The sequence below is a fragment of the Entelurus aequoreus genome, linkage group LG05, assembly GCF_033978785.1.
Source record: "Entelurus aequoreus isolate RoL-2023_Sb linkage group LG05, RoL_Eaeq_v1.1, whole genome shotgun sequence".
In the NCBI taxonomy this organism is placed as follows: Eukaryota; Metazoa; Chordata; class Actinopteri; order Syngnathiformes; family Syngnathidae; genus Entelurus; species Entelurus aequoreus.
In genome coordinates, this window is record NC_084735.1 from 30,921,618 (window position 1) to 30,939,117 (window position 17,500).

Sequence of the window (17,500 nt, forward strand, 5' to 3'; positions counted from 1 at the left end):
TGGAAGTCACTGGGCTCCTGAGAGCGGCCCATTCTTTCACAAATGTTTGTAGAAACAGTCCCCATGCCTGAGTGCTTGATTTTATACACCTGTGGCTGGGTCAAGTGATTAGGACACCTGATTCTGATCATTTAGATGGGTGGCCAAATACTTTTGGCAATATAATGTATGTACACACACACACACACACACACACATACATACATACATACATACATACATACATACATACATATATATATATACATATATATATATATATACATATATACACATACATACATATATATATACATACATATATATATACATATATACACATACATACATACATACATATATATATATACATATATACACATACATACATACATACATATATATATATATATATATATATATATATATATATATATATATATATATATATATATATATATATATATATATATATATATATATATATATATATATATATATATATATATATATATATACACATATATATACATATATATATATATATACACATATATATATACATATATATATATATATATACATACACACGCACACGTATATACACACACATATATACACACACACACATATATATATACACACATATATACAGCATATACTCACACACACACATACATACTGTATATATATATATATATATATACAAACACAGTATATACATACATACATAAACATTTGTTGTTGTTCTATTGTCCCCACAATTTCCCCATTTGTCTTAATTTTTCTTCTTCTTTCTATCCCCTCCTGTTCTGGTCCGGCTGCGCCAAACACTAGATAGGCGCCAGCAGCCCTGCGACCCCGAAAGGGACAAGCGGTAGTAAATGGATGGATATATACAAACATTAAATAAAATCAAATACAAAAAGGCAGCAGGAGAAGTATCCAACACTTCTCTTTTGTAAAGTAAATTTGTACAGCAGATGTGGGCATCTACATCAACAATAAGATTTGCCTGAGCGGCTGGACAGGACAGATTTAAAATAAAAAATAAAAAATGAAACTTTTTTTAACATTGAGACATCCTGCGAGCCAGATTGTGGACACTAGCGGGTCGGATACGGCTCCTGGGCCGTAGTTTGGGGACCTCTGATGTATGTGACCATTAGCGCCAAAGTCCGACTAACCTGAGCTGTCACCACCTTGTCACCACTGGTGGCACTGGCCAGATCCAAGGAGTGCTGCAGCTCTCTGGTCAGACTCCTCACAGTGCTACTTGGAGACACCAGACCAGACAGTTCCAGAGGGTCGCTGCTAACAGCACTCACTGTGGAAACAAACTCAATCCGTCAATGCATGCATAAAGCAATCTCCAGTATATGCATTGGATCATGAAAATATTCCCCCATTTCTGTTAATGGAAAGTGACCAGAAAAGTATGTCGGTGTATGATTAACCTGGAACACTGCAGGCTGTCACTCATTTACTAAAACTTTGCATAACTCAGGTATAAGTAAATAAGACCCATGCTATTATATTTCTTTAACGGCTGCACTCAAAAACAAACATGTAACATAAAACGGACAGAAGTATCGATACACACTTTTTATAATCATTACAATAAAAAGTAAGGGGATAGTTAAAACTTTCTGGTACATTTTGAATATTTATATGCTTATAAGTTTGTGGAAAACCCTTTTCTGTTCCAGCATGACCTCATCAAAAACCCTTGGGATGAACTAGGCGAGAGATTGTGAACTACACACTCTCTCAGCAAATGTTCTTCTGGACAAAAAGGACACACATTCTTACATTTTTAATTGAATAAAAAATGTACACAAAGGCATCTAAATATTTATTTCCCTTATCTTTTCCTTCATTTAGTGTTGTTTTTATGCCCAGCATACTGCAGTGTGTGTATTGTTTACCTTCAAGCCCACAGGGTCTGACACACTCCAGAGACTTCTTGGAAGGGAGACCCTGCCAAAAGGATGGTAGGGGCGGTCTAGGTGGAGGACCTCCAGTGGGAGGCGGTGGTCTTGATGGCGGAGGCTTCTTGGTGCTGGCTACAATGTCTGGTTCTACTGTGAACTGCCGTCGGGGTTTCATAGGCCCAGATGTGTCTCTAGAGTCTGTTGGCCTGTCTGTGAATGCAACCTGCTCTAAAAGGTCGGCAGGCCTTTGCTCCTGCTCCCCTTCTGCAACCACAAGCACCCCATCTGTGTGAATCAGTCCTATTGTGCTGGTGATGTCCGGGGGCTGAACACCTTGTGTTCCAACTGAAGGTCCCGGAATGTCCGAGGGGTCAGGGGCAGGTAGAGAACACATTCCGTTAGACGCAGCACATTCCGGTTGCTCCTCCACTGCTGGCCTAGGTTGAGGTTCACCAGCTGCCACTGATGGCTGCACAGGAACTTCCTGAGCGCTATCGCGCTCTTCCTTTGACTCTGCTTCCACAGTCACGTCAACATGTAGTTGCTCCAACAGGTCAGCAACAGCAGCAGAGCCATTTTGCTTTTGACTTTCCTCAATGATGCTGTCAATGATCTACGATCGAAAAAAATATACAATAAGGTCTACTAAAAATAACACTCAAATTAAAACACTACATTACTGAGAGACAATATAGCAAACACCTGCAGTGAATCATCTTGAGTAGCATCAGCAGCGGCCCCTTCACAGCACCCTTCATCAGATTTCTGGGAGAGCTGTTCATGGAAAAAAAAAAGTTTTCTTTTGTTACTGATTATTTCTAACTATAGCTTTATGTGTGCAAATATATGGACATATTTCTAAATGTTATACAAAGGTTGTGAAGGTTCGAGGCTTTTTTCTCAACACCATTGTATTAGGATTTGATTTTATATTAATAAGTAAACGTTAACCCCAAAATGCACATTATTTCAACAAATTTAACAAAATATGCTTCATTTGCACTAAAATGTGTGCATAGTTTGGACAACAAATATATGTTTCAGTCTTTTTTTTACTACAGGTACTTGTTGGATTTTTCTTTGTTTCTTGCATTGAAAAAGGGAGCACGGTCTGCCAAGTCACATTCCTTGTGTTAAACATACTTGGCCAATTAAGCTGATTCGGATATTAACAAAACCTAACTAACAATTGCACACTAAATGGCAGTAAAAGCTCATTCACTAAACCCATTGTAATTGTATCATAAAAACAAGCAGGTGTCTGCTTTGTTGTCCACAAGTTGCATACATTCTCTGTGTATGTTTTGTTTGAAAAGAGCTTAATTAATCTTTTTTTTTCCAACAGTAGTGTTCATTGAGAACATCGAGGAACTGTGATGAGCGCTATCTGTAGCAGTGATTTTTGTTGGTAAATGAGAGATTCTCATCACACCGACATTTCTGAGTTACGAGTAAATATTAGAGCTGTGCCGTTAGCGCAATAAAGATATGTGATACTGATACATGAGTTGGTTGAATATTACGATCGCAAAAAACTAAAGGGTATAATTAATCACCATGTGGTCAAAGAAAGCTCCATTTTGTTTTCTATAAATACAAACAGTATTGTGTGCATCAGCATAAAATAGCAGACCATATTTACTGTTTCCCTTTTTCAAAGAATCAGCTTCTTTGGAAAATAAACTGATTAATACTAAATGTGGGAAGAGAACCTTGACAAAAAAAAGTTATGATTAATTTACATTGTTCCTTACTGGAAGGTGATGCAGGCTATTTACAGTTGTCTTAAAATAATGAGGTAAAATGAGTCAGTGACTTGTACTTTATATTAACCAATAGCACTATTAATGTCAAATGTTATCAGAATCAGTGACTGATCTGCCTAAAAATATATTTTTCCAACAAACCAAGTGCAATGATTTAATTTGCTATATAATACAATCATAAATATGAGCAATATAATGTATATATACAAGGATTGTTGCCGCATCTAACCTGACACCCCAAACCTTTAAATATGCAGGTCACAGTAAATAAACTTACCTTAGGTGAAGGAATGGCAAACTTTGTCGGAGACCTGGAAGACATAGACATACAGTAGTTACAGAGATAACCATATTAGATATTCCAAACAATAATGGTACAAATGTTGAACAAAAAGATGACACACTGCATTCTGCTCAGTGGCCTTGTGGTTAGAGTGTCCGCCCTGAGATCGGTAAGACTATAAAAATGGGAACCATTACCTCCCATTAAGGGTTGGAATTTGGGGTTAAATCACCAAAAGGATTCCGCTGCTGCTCACTGCTCCCCTCACCTCCCAGGGGGTGGAACAAGGAGATGGGTAAAGGCAGAGGGTAATCTCACCACACCTAGCGTGTGTGACAATCATTGGTACTTTAACTTTTAATTATGATATACTGATACAGCCACATTCACAAATATTACTAGTAAGACTTTAGATGCAAATATTCTTACTCCTTTTCCTAACTTGTTGAATCGTGCAAGTAATTCAATGTTACTTTGTTAAACATGCTCGAAATAAGCAAAGCTATTATCATTATCATAATGATTTGACTGTAGATTTATTTATGCACCCAAGTCTACAGGAAAAACAACCCTCTTTTATATTTTTTTTTCGAAAAATAACATCAGATTACATATACTATTACCAACTATCTACAGTTTTACACTTTGAAAGAGCCTCACATTTAAGACAATTGCAACAAATGCATCGTAGACAACTACTACTCTACATCCCAAGGATCAGGTGCTCAAGTAGACCTTACCCTGTAATATAGATCATTTAACACAATAAAAACAGCAGATTGGCTTTGTTTGAACTACTTATGCGTAACTAAGAAATAGAAAACACGCTTCCTTACACTTTAGGAGATGGGCTGAAATGTACGTCCTCTGTAGCATCGTAGAACTCCTCCGTGTCACTTGTGTCTGACGCCATGCTAACATGAATTTAGCTCTGTAGCTTGCCCACTTTGACTAAAAGCCTAGCCTGCGGAGGAGTTAAGCGAGATGACACATCTGTCTTTTGCTTGTTTTCGATTGTAACGGTACCGTGAAGAGGGCTCGGGCTGCATGAGAACACTTTCCTGTCAACGTCACATCATTGCTGTAGCTGTACTATGCTAACTAGCTAGCTGCCAATATACATTGCTACACTACAGTACAACGATTCTTGCTACCCGAGCCCCACCTATAGCAAAGTGATCACTAAATGTTTTTTAATATCATCCATGAATGCAAAAGCCAGAAAAACGGCTTCCTAATGACAGTCGATTGCCGAGCTGCTCCGAGGCAGTGAACAGCCGTATAAACAAACCAGGATCTGAAAATATGTCAGCCTGTACCCGGAGGGCGGGGCCCGGGCAGAGGCCTTGAGTGCTTCTTCTTCTCTGGTTTTGTTGACGGCTTGCTAGTACATATCGCCATCTAAAGTAGAGTGTGAGTATTGCATGCTATAATTATCCTCCAGTCAATCATAAAGCATCATCATTAAATATCCCACTAGCTTTTTCGATATGCAGTTATCCTATACCAACAAACCATTTTTATTGACATAGCTCGCTGATGAACTGAGCTGGGGTTTTTTTGTTCCTGATGTTCATTGCTTAAGATGTTTCCTTTAGTCTGACTAAAGAAAACAGACAGGGGAAAGCACAACAAAAGTACTTCCTTGGGGAATTATTTCTTACCTGCTAATACAATTATAATAATCACTGTCAATACACTTTTTATATCATAGGTTTTGGTAATTTTATATTTACACTTTCTGGTATTATTAAACTGCTTTTCATGGTTTATACCACCTACCTAGGTTCCATTCTAGAGGCTAATCTTTCCTGTGATAAAATGGCTATAGAATCTCCTCTCTGGTCAACAAAAGCACCATGAGGATTCTAGCGGGAACTCTCGTTCAACCCTTTTTCGATTACACATGCACCTCCTGGTACCCTAGCACCTCCAAAACCCTCAAATCTAGACTCCAAACATCCCAGAACAAGCTAGTCAGATTACTTCTAGACCTCCACCCCAGATCACACCTCACTCCTACCCACTTCTCCAAAGTGGGCTGGCTCAGGGTGGAGGACAGAGTAAAACAACTTGCACTGAGCCTAGTCTATAAAATCCGCTACACCTCCCTGATACCTAAGTACATGTCAAACTACTTCCTTAACGTAAATGACCGCCATAACCACAACACCAGACGGAGCTCCACTAACCACGTTAAACCCAGATTCCGATCTAACAAAGGTCTTAACTCACTCTTAATGCACTCCCAATAGGTGTAAAAGAAAGGGCATCTCTATCCTCCTTCAAAACCGCACTAAAAGAACACCTCCAGGCAACTTCAACCCTAAACTAACACCCTCCCCGGATTGTTAATAATCAAATGTAAATAATCAAATGTAGATACTTTTTCTCATGCTTTCTGATCTCTCTCTCTATGTCCACTACTTGCTGTACATATCCTACCAAGTCAGTCCTACACTGTTTCAATGTCCATTTCTCTGATGATGCAATTGTTGATGACTGAAGTGTTGAAAACACCCAAACCTACCCCCCCACCCCCACCCCACACCCCGGATTGTAAATAATGTCAATAATTAAATGTAGATACTCTGATGATTATCTTGTGTGATGACTGTATTATGATGATAGTATATCTGTATCATGAATCAATTTGACCCAGACTTAAACAAGTTGAAAAAATTATTCGGGTTTTACCATTTAGTGGTCAATTGTACGGAATATGTACTTCACTGTGCAATCTACTAATAAAAGTCTCAATCAATCAATCAAAAAAATCAAAAAAGTGTGTCCACAATGGGGCCCGTGGGCTTGACCGACTAAGTCGTTTTGTTTGGCCCGCTAAAGGGTGGGAACATTTGGGTTACTTGAGTTTCACATTTAAAATTAAGTTGTCTTTATCCAAATACTGATATGGAATCTTTGTGTGATATCAGCAAAAAAAAAACAAGCATCAAATGATATGGGCTCGCATGTAAAATGTGTGATATCATGTGGGATACAAGCAGTCCTGCAGCCTGTTTACTTGTGCAAAGCTGGACAGCCAGGTAAGATCTAAATGTCCTCCAATAAGCACACAAGCTTGGTATTTTCTTCTCTTTTATTCAAGTCATTTATAAAAGATAAACATTGTAGGCTACAGGTTACTGGGAGCTAGCAGCTACGCAACAGCTAAGCACACAATAGCACATAATCGAGACTTACGAAAAACAACTGAACAATATTCTAGCCTAAAACAGCACATTTGTCAATATAAACAAATGTAATTTAATTATAGTTGCATATTATTTACACATACAAAGTCTCCAAGGCTGAGGCGTATTAGATAGTATCCAGTAACAAACGTGTCCGCGACTCACTTTCCCTTTTCACGTATCACACAGCCACATTTACTACACCACTTCCCCTTAAAGACAGCATAAGTCCACTCCATAACATAACTCACGGTTATTAATAAATAGGTTAGCGTTTTCTTCATACAATTTCACTTGACCAAGCCTTTTCCTGCTGATATTTTACTGGCTCAATATCTGTACAAGCCAATTCCCAAGGCTCCAATATTGGTAAGAGATTTCAAGTGGAAAAAGTTGTATTGGGACACTTCTACTTAACATTGCTGTTTTTGGCCTGCGGCCCACACATGTTCACTTTGGCCCTTGGAGGCAAAAAGTTTGGGCACCCTTGGTTAATACTGTATAACACTGGTATGTTACATTATATTATATTATATTATGAATAGATGGACAGTTAGAACAAACATTTAAAAATTTGCCATTTTTGGCATTCATGGCTATGGTAAACAATAGTGGAATTCAACCAATATTAGTGTCTTTATTCATGTTTAAACAACAGACCAGTCCAGCTAGATGGCAGGAGTGTTAAAACTAATCAACAACAATTGAATACTGCTGGATTATTCCAATAAAAGATTGATTATTGAGGGTAATAAAGACAAAAATGAATAATCAAAGTGTGATCAAAATGGGGATAGAAGTTGGAAGTCATTATAAATCATATAGACCAGTGATTCTCAAACTGTGGTTGTGTTACCCGGACTCCATCTAGTAGTATGCCAAAAAATCACTTAATTTAATGTTCAAACACAGTGTTACTATTCAAACTGTGTGTAATGTTACAGTGGCCAAAATAATAAATATACTCGTTAAATAAAACCACTGCCTTTTTTAAATAGATATTAAGGCCTACTATGTTACTGTATTTTAATGTTGGTCATTATGGTGGTACTTGGAGAGCCAAGTGTTTTCTGACGTGGTACTTGATTGAAAAAGTTAGAGAACCATTGATAAAAAAACTAGATTTGCGTCTATGGTTTTCAAAATAAAAGTTGGTAAGCGTTTTCTGAGCTACGGACAATTGGACTTGAACAGCACTTTTTTACTCATAAGTGTTATTTTATCAGTTTAAGTAGAACTTTATTTTGTGGGATCAATGCAGTAGATAGAAACGCAACTATTTTCCTTAGAAAGGTCTCATGAGAAATACTGTATTTAGTAACGGAAGTTTTGAGCCAATAAGAAAGAATTGCCATACTATTCAGCCAGTGAAAAGTTTAGATGCTCGCACTTCGCCAGTAAGCGAAAAGCAGATTGGATAAGAGAATGTGGGCGGGCTCAGGCTCTAAGTGGATTTGAGGGCTTGGAAGGAAAACAAGGACACCAGTCAGCTCTATCACGTCGTTGAAGGTATGAAATTCAATTTAAAGTTTATATAACGTCCTTAACACACGCGCAATGATTGAAATATCACATTGAGCATATCAAGTGTGACAAACAACTGGTTGACAGTCTGGGTGTTTATTAATTGCCCGCGGCAAACCCACCAGAGCCAACCAAACCAGCAGTAGCGACTAACTATGCGACCAACTAACTCATGTAAAGACTCTGGTTGCTGAGCATGTCAACCACCCGAAGCCATTTAAGTTATACGTATAGAACATCTACTAAATGTATCATTTGACAAGCTCACTATCGACAACTGTTATGTATTTTGAGCTAGCTAATAGTAAACGTTGACTAGTTAGCTTAGCTATGCAGTTAGCATTAGCATGCTCCCACTTGTGGCAAAGTTAATGGCAAATAGCTGTAAAATGAACCTTATTGCCATCTGACATTGCTGAATAATTCATCGGTGTGTTGTTTCGATGGACTCATAGACACCGACAAGCTCAAACAACATTATCAGTTGGTGACTAAAGTTGGCTAACTCGTTACTCACTTTCCCTTTTCACGTATCACACAGCCACTTCCCTGCGTGTACATTACATGCACTGAAATGCAGAAGCCATTGGGGTTGAGCATGTTCTAATAACAAGATTCCTAAATAACATTTTATTTCCACTGATGATCCACATTGCACTTTTTTGACCCAACATACCAGTTAGATATTTTTAGCTTTAATTAGCCTACATCGACGTTTAAAATTAAAAAGAATAACATGGCATGTTTCAGTATGAGAAGACATAGCCATTGAACTGCTTTGTTTTGGGGTTTTTTTCCAGAATAAGTGACTGTAAATTATGAGGTTTCTTGAACTATAAGTCATCCAAAAGAGGTCACACACAGGGGTTGTATCTCAATTGGACTACTTGTTGACTGAGTCTGAATCTGGACCTGGCAATTTGATGTTTAAAGTCGTTTGTTTGATAGGTGTTGCCTGGCGAGGGTATGGAGCACCCTGTGCACAGAGGGGACACGATGCCCATTGGACTTCATGACAGGTAATGTGCAACGCTATGACATCAGAAGCAAAAACTTGTCTTTATTGGGGAGACCATTTAAATGACACCTTCAATACAAGCTGTGTGCAATCATTTTCGATACCGGGCTGATGACTAAGCAGCAGTATGTAATATAGGCGAGCAGGTATCTGACCTGGCAGTGTATCCTCGCGATAAATCTGTCATACCATCTGGGTAAATGCTTCCATGTGGAATCAGAGGTGTTAATCAGGTAATACCTGATTAGGAGTTAGGCTGCTATACTTGAGGGCCGTGCTTAAAACCACTACTTCAGGGGTACGGCATCAGCAATGCGAATACAGTTTGATGAAGATTTATTTTTGTTTTATTTTGTGGTCCTTTACTGCCCTGTGGTTATTTACATTTTTTGGTTTACAAATGGGTCTGGTGACGATGAAAGAGCAAGCTCTTAATTAACTTTCTTTTACCGTTAAAGGTGTTCTATTTTTCTAAAAATAATTCGAAAGTCTCAGAGGTCCCATATTAGTGTAGTAAATGTGTATTGGCCAATATCCAGCCTTAATGCTGAGATTTAGACTGTTTAAAACTATTGAACTACAAGGGACACACTATTTTGTGTCTGTAGTTTTAATTCTAATAAGGTGTGTATGTCCGAACCTCTGTCACTATTGTGCACTTGATCCACTTTTTACATATATACTGTAACTCTGCCCTTTTTCAAAAGTACTAGGTACCATATGCAACACAAACCTAGCTACGTGAGCTACAGTGCTAATGATACAGTCACATTTTAACCTGCTATCATGCTAAATTAGCCTATTCACTGAAGAAAAAAACAATCAAACCTTCAGCGTCGACTTCTGAAGTTGACTGATAGACAGCTGGCATGGCTGCAAGCTTTATTTCAAGATGTGCAGTGAAGCTTGGTCTCCATCAAATGATGGACAGGCTCATTTAGGTAGGAGTGTGCCAGAGGCAGATAATGTCGTTTTTTGTTTAACATCTTGATAACCTGGAATTTTAAAGCCAATCTACATACAAGAGGGAGATTATAGATTTTTCCCCCTTTTTTAAAGCCTTTTGCATAGTAGGGTACCTTTTTTAGGATTTAAGTTATGACTCCGTTCGCTTAAAGAGGCTAATGATAACACAATAGAAGATAGGACTGGTTTAACCTTTGCAGCCGAAGTGGAGGTAGATGATGTATGTTTCCAAAGTTACAGAATATGGCAGAAAATATCAGTAAAATTTACAGGAATAATTGAGTTACTGCAGAATCATTGTTTGTCTGTGGCCAAGTATAAGCTTTAAGATGTTCTAAATCAGTATTGCTGTTACATTAATACTTTATCCCACTTTAAAAGTATTGCTACACCTGGCCATTGCCCTGTTCTTTTTATACTTTCATCCAGAAAAATATTTGTGAGGTCACTGAAGTTGATCCTGAGAGGGGGCCTGCTAGATCGGTCTGTGTCCATGTTCTTCCCAAATTAGTTTGATTTGGTTGAGTTCAAGGCTCTTAAGTTCTTCCACATACATTTGAACAGAAAATGGCCTTTCCCAAAAATATTTTGTTGTTAATATTGTTTTGGTTTATTTTGATAATTTTTGCCATTTTATGTTGATAATGTTACACATAAATTAGAATTTAAACAATAGTCTTATGAACATGTATTTTTAATTGTGAACCTACCCGTCAACATGGTTCAAAAAGGCATTCAGAGGTTGTATGTGAAAAGTTCAGACCTTTGTAGTATTACCGTTGGCTATATTTAGCTCGAAGTCAGTATATGACTCGCAGCATGAGAGAGGGGATGACAGATGGGGCGGCAAAGTTTTTCTTGACCTGGTGACAGTGGCATATTTGTAGACCTCCAATGTGCTGCATGAAGCTGTGTACATTTGGTGTATTGCGAATAACAAAGTAGCCTGTGTGAGTATCTCAAATGTGTCACACTAAATGCTGTTTATGAATATTCATATCCTAGTTCAGCAGCATTTTGTGTATAAAAGAACTGTTGCAATTGGCCATAATGCTTTGTGTCAAGCGCTATAAACAACATGGTCCACAGGAAAATTATATTGTGTGAAAAATACATATCCGTGTGTATTTGGTTTTTCTATTTTAATATAAAGTCTTTTGTCTAGTAAATTGTTGTGTACAAACACAACACGTTTTTTTTCATCTCCGAAAGTATTTTATTCAAGCACTTTTGTCTAAACCGGCTTATAAAATGTGGAGATGAACATAATTTTTAGGAAACCAGTAGTCACTGGTCATTTTAGTTTGCTTGTATTAATACATTCAGTGGCAAGAGCTTGACCGTGTTTCCTCGCCATTAAGCAAAAAGCAGCAGCAGCTTGACCTTGTAACAGATGACTGGGGTACCTTTTTTTTAATTTTAATTTTTTTTCATAAAGAAATACAATCATGTGTGCTTACGGGCTGTATCCCTGCAGACTGTATTGATCTACATTGATATATAATGTATAAAATGTGTTTTTCTATGTTGATTTAATTAAAAAAAAACAAAAAACTTTTTTTTTTTTTTTCTGGTACCCATCGGTCCGCGTACCGGTACCGGGCCGCGTACCGGTAGTTGGGGACCACTGCCCTAAACACCTCCCAAGGGAGGCGTCTGGGTGTCATCCTGACCAGATGCCCGAACCACTTCATCTGGCTCCTCTCGATGTGGAGGAGCAGCGGCTTTTCTTTGCGCTTCTCCTGGATGACATAGCTTCTCACCCTACCTCTAAGGGAGAGCCCCGCCACCCGACAGAGGAAACTCATTTCGGCCGCTTGTCCCGTGATCTTGTCCTTTCGGTCATAACCCAAAGCTCATGACCATAGGTGAGGATGGTAACGTAGATCAACCAGTAAATTGAGAGCTCTGCCTTCCGGCTCAGCTCCTTCTTTACCACAACGGATCAATACTGTGTCCGCATTACTGAAGACGCTGCACCAATCCGCCTGTCGATTTCAAGATCCACTCTTCCTTTACTCGTGAACAAGACTCTGAGGTACTTGAACTTCTCTACTTGGGGCAAAATCTCTTCCCCAAAAGTGTGGAGTGCCATCTCCGGAAGAGAACCATGGACTCGGACTTGGAGGTGCTCATTCTCATTCCAGTCGCTTCACACTCTGCCGCGAACTGACCGATCCAGTGAGAGCTGAAGATCCTGGCCAGATGAAACCATCAGGATCACATCATTTGCAAAAAGCAGAGACCTAATCCTGCAGCCACCAAACCGGATACCCTCAACGCCCTGACTGCGCATAGAAATTCTGTCCATGACAGTAATGAACAGAATCGGCGACAAAGGGCAGCCCTGGTGGAGTCCATCCCTCACTGTAAACGGGTCCAACTTACTGCCGGCAATGCGGACCAAGCTCTGACACTGATCATACAGGGAGCGGACTGCCACAATCAGACAGTCCGATACCCCATACTCTCTGAGCACTCTCCACAGGACTTCCCGAGGGACACAGTCGAATGCCTTCTCCAAGTCCAGAAAGCATATGTAGACTGGTTGGACAAACTCCCATGCACCCTCAAGGACCGTGCCGAGAGTATAGAGCTGGTCCACAGTTTCACGACCAGGATGAAAACCGCACTGTTCTTCCTGAATCTGAGTTTCGACTATCCGGCATAGCCTCCTCTCCAGTACACCTGAATAGGCCTTACCGGGAAGGCTGAGGAATGTGATCCCACGATAGTTGGAACACATCCTCCGGTTCCCTTTCCTAAAGAGAGGAACCACCTCTTCGGTCTGCCAACCCCGAGGTACCACCCTCGATGTCCACGCAATGTTGCATAGTCTTGTCAACCAAGACAGCCCCTTTCTTTTATACCTGTTGGGAGCGCATTCCACATTGATGTGGCATAGAAAGAGAATGAGTTAAGACCTTTGTTAGTTCGGAATCTGGGTTTAACGTGGTTAGTGGAGCACCCCCTGGTGTTGTGGTTATGGCGGTCATTTACGTTAAGGAAGTAGTTTGACATGTACTTCGGTATCAGGGAGGTGTAGCGGATTTTATAGACTAGGCTCAGTGCAAGTTGTTTAACTCTGTCCTCCACCTTGAGCCAGCCCACTTTAGAGAAGTGGGTAGGAGTGAGGTGGGATCTGGGGTGGAGGTCTAGAAGTAACCTGACTAGCTTGTTCTGAGATGTTTGGAGTTTAGATTTGAGGGTTTTGGAGGTGCTAGGGTACCAGGAGGTGCATGCATAATCGAAAAAGGGTTGAACGAGAGTTCCCGCCAGAATCCTCAAGGTGCTTTTGTTGACCAGAGAGGAAATTCTGTAGAGAAATCTCGTTCGTTGGTTAACCTTTTTGATTACCTTGGTTGCCATTTTGTCACAGGAAAGGTTAGCCTCTAGAATGGAACCTAGGTAGGTGACCTCATCTTTCCTGGTGATGACACTGTCACCTACTTTTATGTTGAAGTCATTGACTCTCTTAAGTTTGATGTGGGACCCAAACAGGATGGATTCTGTTTTACCCAAGTGGATGGATAGCTTGTTGTCAGCGAGCCAGGTGCAAGTTCTACAGAGCTCAGCACTGAGGATTTTCTCCACCTGTGACTTGTCCTTGTCTGATACCAGCAAGGCAGAGTCATCCGCGGTGTTGACAGTGCACTGCTTCCCCTTCCTAAGGCCGCAGATGGTGGTCCAGAATCACTTTGAAGCTGTTCGGAAGTTGTATTCTATGGCTTCCCTGAACTCTTCCCATGTCTGAGTTTTTGCCTCTGCGACCGCCGAAGCCGCACACCATTTGGCCTGTCGGTACATGTTCCATGAGCCAAAAGGACCCGATAGGACTCTTTCTTCAGCTTGACTGCATCCCTCACTGCTGGTGTCCACCAGCGGGTTCTAGAATTACCGCCACAACAGGCACCAACCACCTTGTGGCCACAGCTCCAATCGGCTGCCTCGACAATAGAGTTATGGAACATGGTCCACTCGGACTCAATATCCAGCGCCTCCCTTGTGACATGTTCAAAGTTCTTCCGGAGGTGGGAATTGAAGCTTTCTCTGACAGGAGACTCTGCTAGACGTTCCCAGCAAACCATCACAATGTGTTTGGACCTGCCAGGTCTGTCCGGCATCCTCCCCCACCATCGGAGCCAACTCACCACCAGATGGTGATCGGTAGAAAGCTCTGCCCCTCTCTTCACACGATTGTCCAAAACATGAGACTGCAAATCCAATGACTAAGTCGATCATGGAACTGCGGCCGAGGGTGTCCTGGTGCCAAGTGCACATATGGACACCCTTATGTATGAACATTGTGTTTGTTATGGACAATCTGTGACGAGCACAAAAGTCCAATAACAAAACACCACCTGGGTTCAGATCCGGGCGGCCATTCTTCCCAATCACGCATCTCCAGGTTTCACTGCTGTTGCTAACATGAGCGTTGAAGTCATCTAACAGAAAAAGGGAATCACCCGAGTGAGCACTCTCCAGTACTCCCTCGAGGGAATTCAAAAAGGGTGGGTACTCTGAGCTGCTGTTTGGTGCGTAAGCTCAAACAACAGTCAGGACCTGTCCTCCCGCCCGAAGAAGATGGAGGAAAGCTACCCTTTTGTCTACTGGGTTAAAGTCCAACAGGCATGCTTTGAGCCAGGGGGCAACAAGAATTGCCACCTCAGCTCTTCGCCTCTCACTGCGTGCAACGCCAAAGTGGAAGACAGTCCATCCCCTCTCGAGAGAAATGGTTTCAGAGCCCTTGCTGTGCGTCAAAGTGAGTCCCAACTATATCTAGGCAGAACTTCTCCACCTCGCGCACAAGCTCAGGCACCACTCCCCCTAATTTGATTTGATTGTAACTTTTCTATATCACCAAAATTAATAATGTATGTTGCTGTATGTATACTTTTGACCCAGCAGATTTGGTCACATTTTCAGTAGACCCATAATGAATTCATAAAAGAACCACATTTCATGAATGTTTTTTGTGACAAACAAGTACTGCATTTTTCGGAGTATAAGTCGCTCCGGAGTATAAGTCGCACCGGCCGAAAATGCATAATAAAGAAGGAAAAAAACATAAGTCGCACTGGAGTATAAGTCGCATTTTTTGGGGAACTTTATTTGATAAAACCCAACACCAAGAATAGACATTTGAGAGGCAATTTAAAATAAATAAAGAATAGTGAACAGGCTGAATAAGTGTACGTTATATGACTCATAAATAACCAACTGAGAATGAGAACGTGCCTGGTATGTCAACGTAACATAACGTAAGAGTCATTCAAATAACTATAACATATAGACCATGCTATACGTTTACCAAACAATCTGTCACTCCTAATCGCTAAATCCGATGAAATCTTATACGTCTAGTCTCTTACGTGAATGAGCTAAATAATATTATTTGATATTTTATGGTAATGTGTTAATAATTTTACACACAAGTCGCTCCTGAGTATAAGTCGCACCCCCGGCCAAACTATGAAAAAAACTGCGACTTATAGTCCGAAAAATACGGTATGTGCTCCAATCACTCAATCACAAAAAAATAAGGGTTGTAGAAATTATTGGAACCTCAAGACAGCCATGACATTATAGCTTCATGTGAGTGATTATGATTGACGACACCTGTTGACTTCTCTGAGCCCATTTTTTAAATAGGGCTCATGTGATGCAGTCATTAGACTCTGTTAAAGGCCTACTGAAACCCACTACTAACGACCACGCAGTCTGATAGTTTATACATCAATTATGAAATCTTAACATTGCAACACATGCCAATACGACCGGGTTAGATTAGTAAAGTGCAATTTTAAATTTCCCGCGAAATATTCTGCTGAAAACGTCTCGGTATGATGACGTTTGCGCGTGACGTCACGGATTGTGCGGACATATTGGGACACCATTGTGACCAGCTTTTAAGTCGTCTGTTTTCATCGCAAAATTCCACAGTATTCTGGACATCTGTGTTGGTGAATCTTTTGCAATTTGTTTAATGAACAATGAAGACAGCAAAGAAGAAAGCTGTAGGTGGGATCGGTGTATTAGCGGCTGGCTACAGCAACACAACCAGGAGGACTTTAAGTTGGATAGCAGACGCGCTACCGTGAGCACGCAGCTTTGGCTTCCAAACATTTTGCTCGCTTGCCTGTACGTGCGTGCCACTATGTGCATGTCACGTACGTAACTTTGGGGAAATATATGTGCTGTATGAACTTTACGGAGGTGAACGGTACTTTGGGCTGTGGGATTGAGTGTGTTGTGCGGGTGTTTGATTTGTATTGGTGGGTTATATGGACGGGAGGGGGGAGGTGTTTGTTATGCGGATTAATTTGTGGCATATTAAATATAAGCCTGGTTGTTTTGTGGCTAATAGAGTATATATATGTCTTGTATTTATTTACTGTTTTAGTCATTCCCAGCTGAATATCAGGTCCCACCCGCCTCTCACAGCATCTTCCCTATCTGAATCGCTTCCACTGCCCTCTAATCCTTCACTCTCACTTTCCTCATCCACGAATCTTTCATCCTCGCTCAAATTAATGAGGTAATCGTCGCTTTCTCGGTCCGAATCGCTCTCGCTGCTGCTGGCCATGATTGTAAACAATGTGCAGATGTGAGGCGCTCCACAACCTGTGACGTCACGCTACTTCCGGTACAGGCAAGGCTTCTTTATCAGGGACCAAAAGTTGCAAACTTTATCGTCGATGTTCTCTACTAAATCCTTACAGCAAAAATATGGCAATATCGCGAAATGATCAAGTATGACACAGAATGGACCTGCTATCCCCGTTTAAATAAGAAAATTTAATTTCAGTAGGCCTTAAAGAACGCACCAATGGGAA

General features: G+C 40.4%; 2 protein-coding genes across 2 annotated transcripts in view; one reads left to right on the forward strand and one right to left on the reverse strand.

Annotated features, from left to right (window-relative positions):
* The window catches only part of wdr44 (WD repeat domain 44), a 23,649-nt gene extending 18,346 nt beyond the window's left edge, over nt 1-5,303 (reverse strand). The window contains exons 1-5 of the mRNA XM_062047732.1: nt 4,799-5,303; nt 3,957-3,990; nt 2,616-2,687; nt 1,908-2,526; nt 1,167-1,306 (exon numbers count right to left, since the gene is read on the reverse strand). Coding sequence (XP_061903716.1) covers nt 1,167-1,306; nt 1,908-2,526; nt 2,616-2,687; nt 3,957-3,990; nt 4,799-4,875 — 942 coding nt within the window. The 5' untranslated portion in view covers nt 4,876-5,303. The remainder of the gene's footprint in view (nt 1-1,166; nt 1,307-1,907; nt 2,527-2,615; nt 2,688-3,956; nt 3,991-4,798) is intronic.
* A 3,220-nt stretch (nt 5,304-8,523) lies between these two features.
* Nucleotides 8,524-17,500, forward strand: part of klhl13 (kelch-like family member 13) — a 65,408-nt gene continuing 56,431 nt past the window's right edge. The window contains exons 1-2 of the mRNA XM_062047736.1: nt 8,524-8,665; nt 9,629-9,699. Of these exons, the coding sequence (XP_061903720.1) occupies nt 9,647-9,699 (53 nt within the window). The 5' untranslated portion in view covers nt 8,524-8,665; nt 9,629-9,646. The remainder of the gene's footprint in view (nt 8,666-9,628; nt 9,700-17,500) is intronic.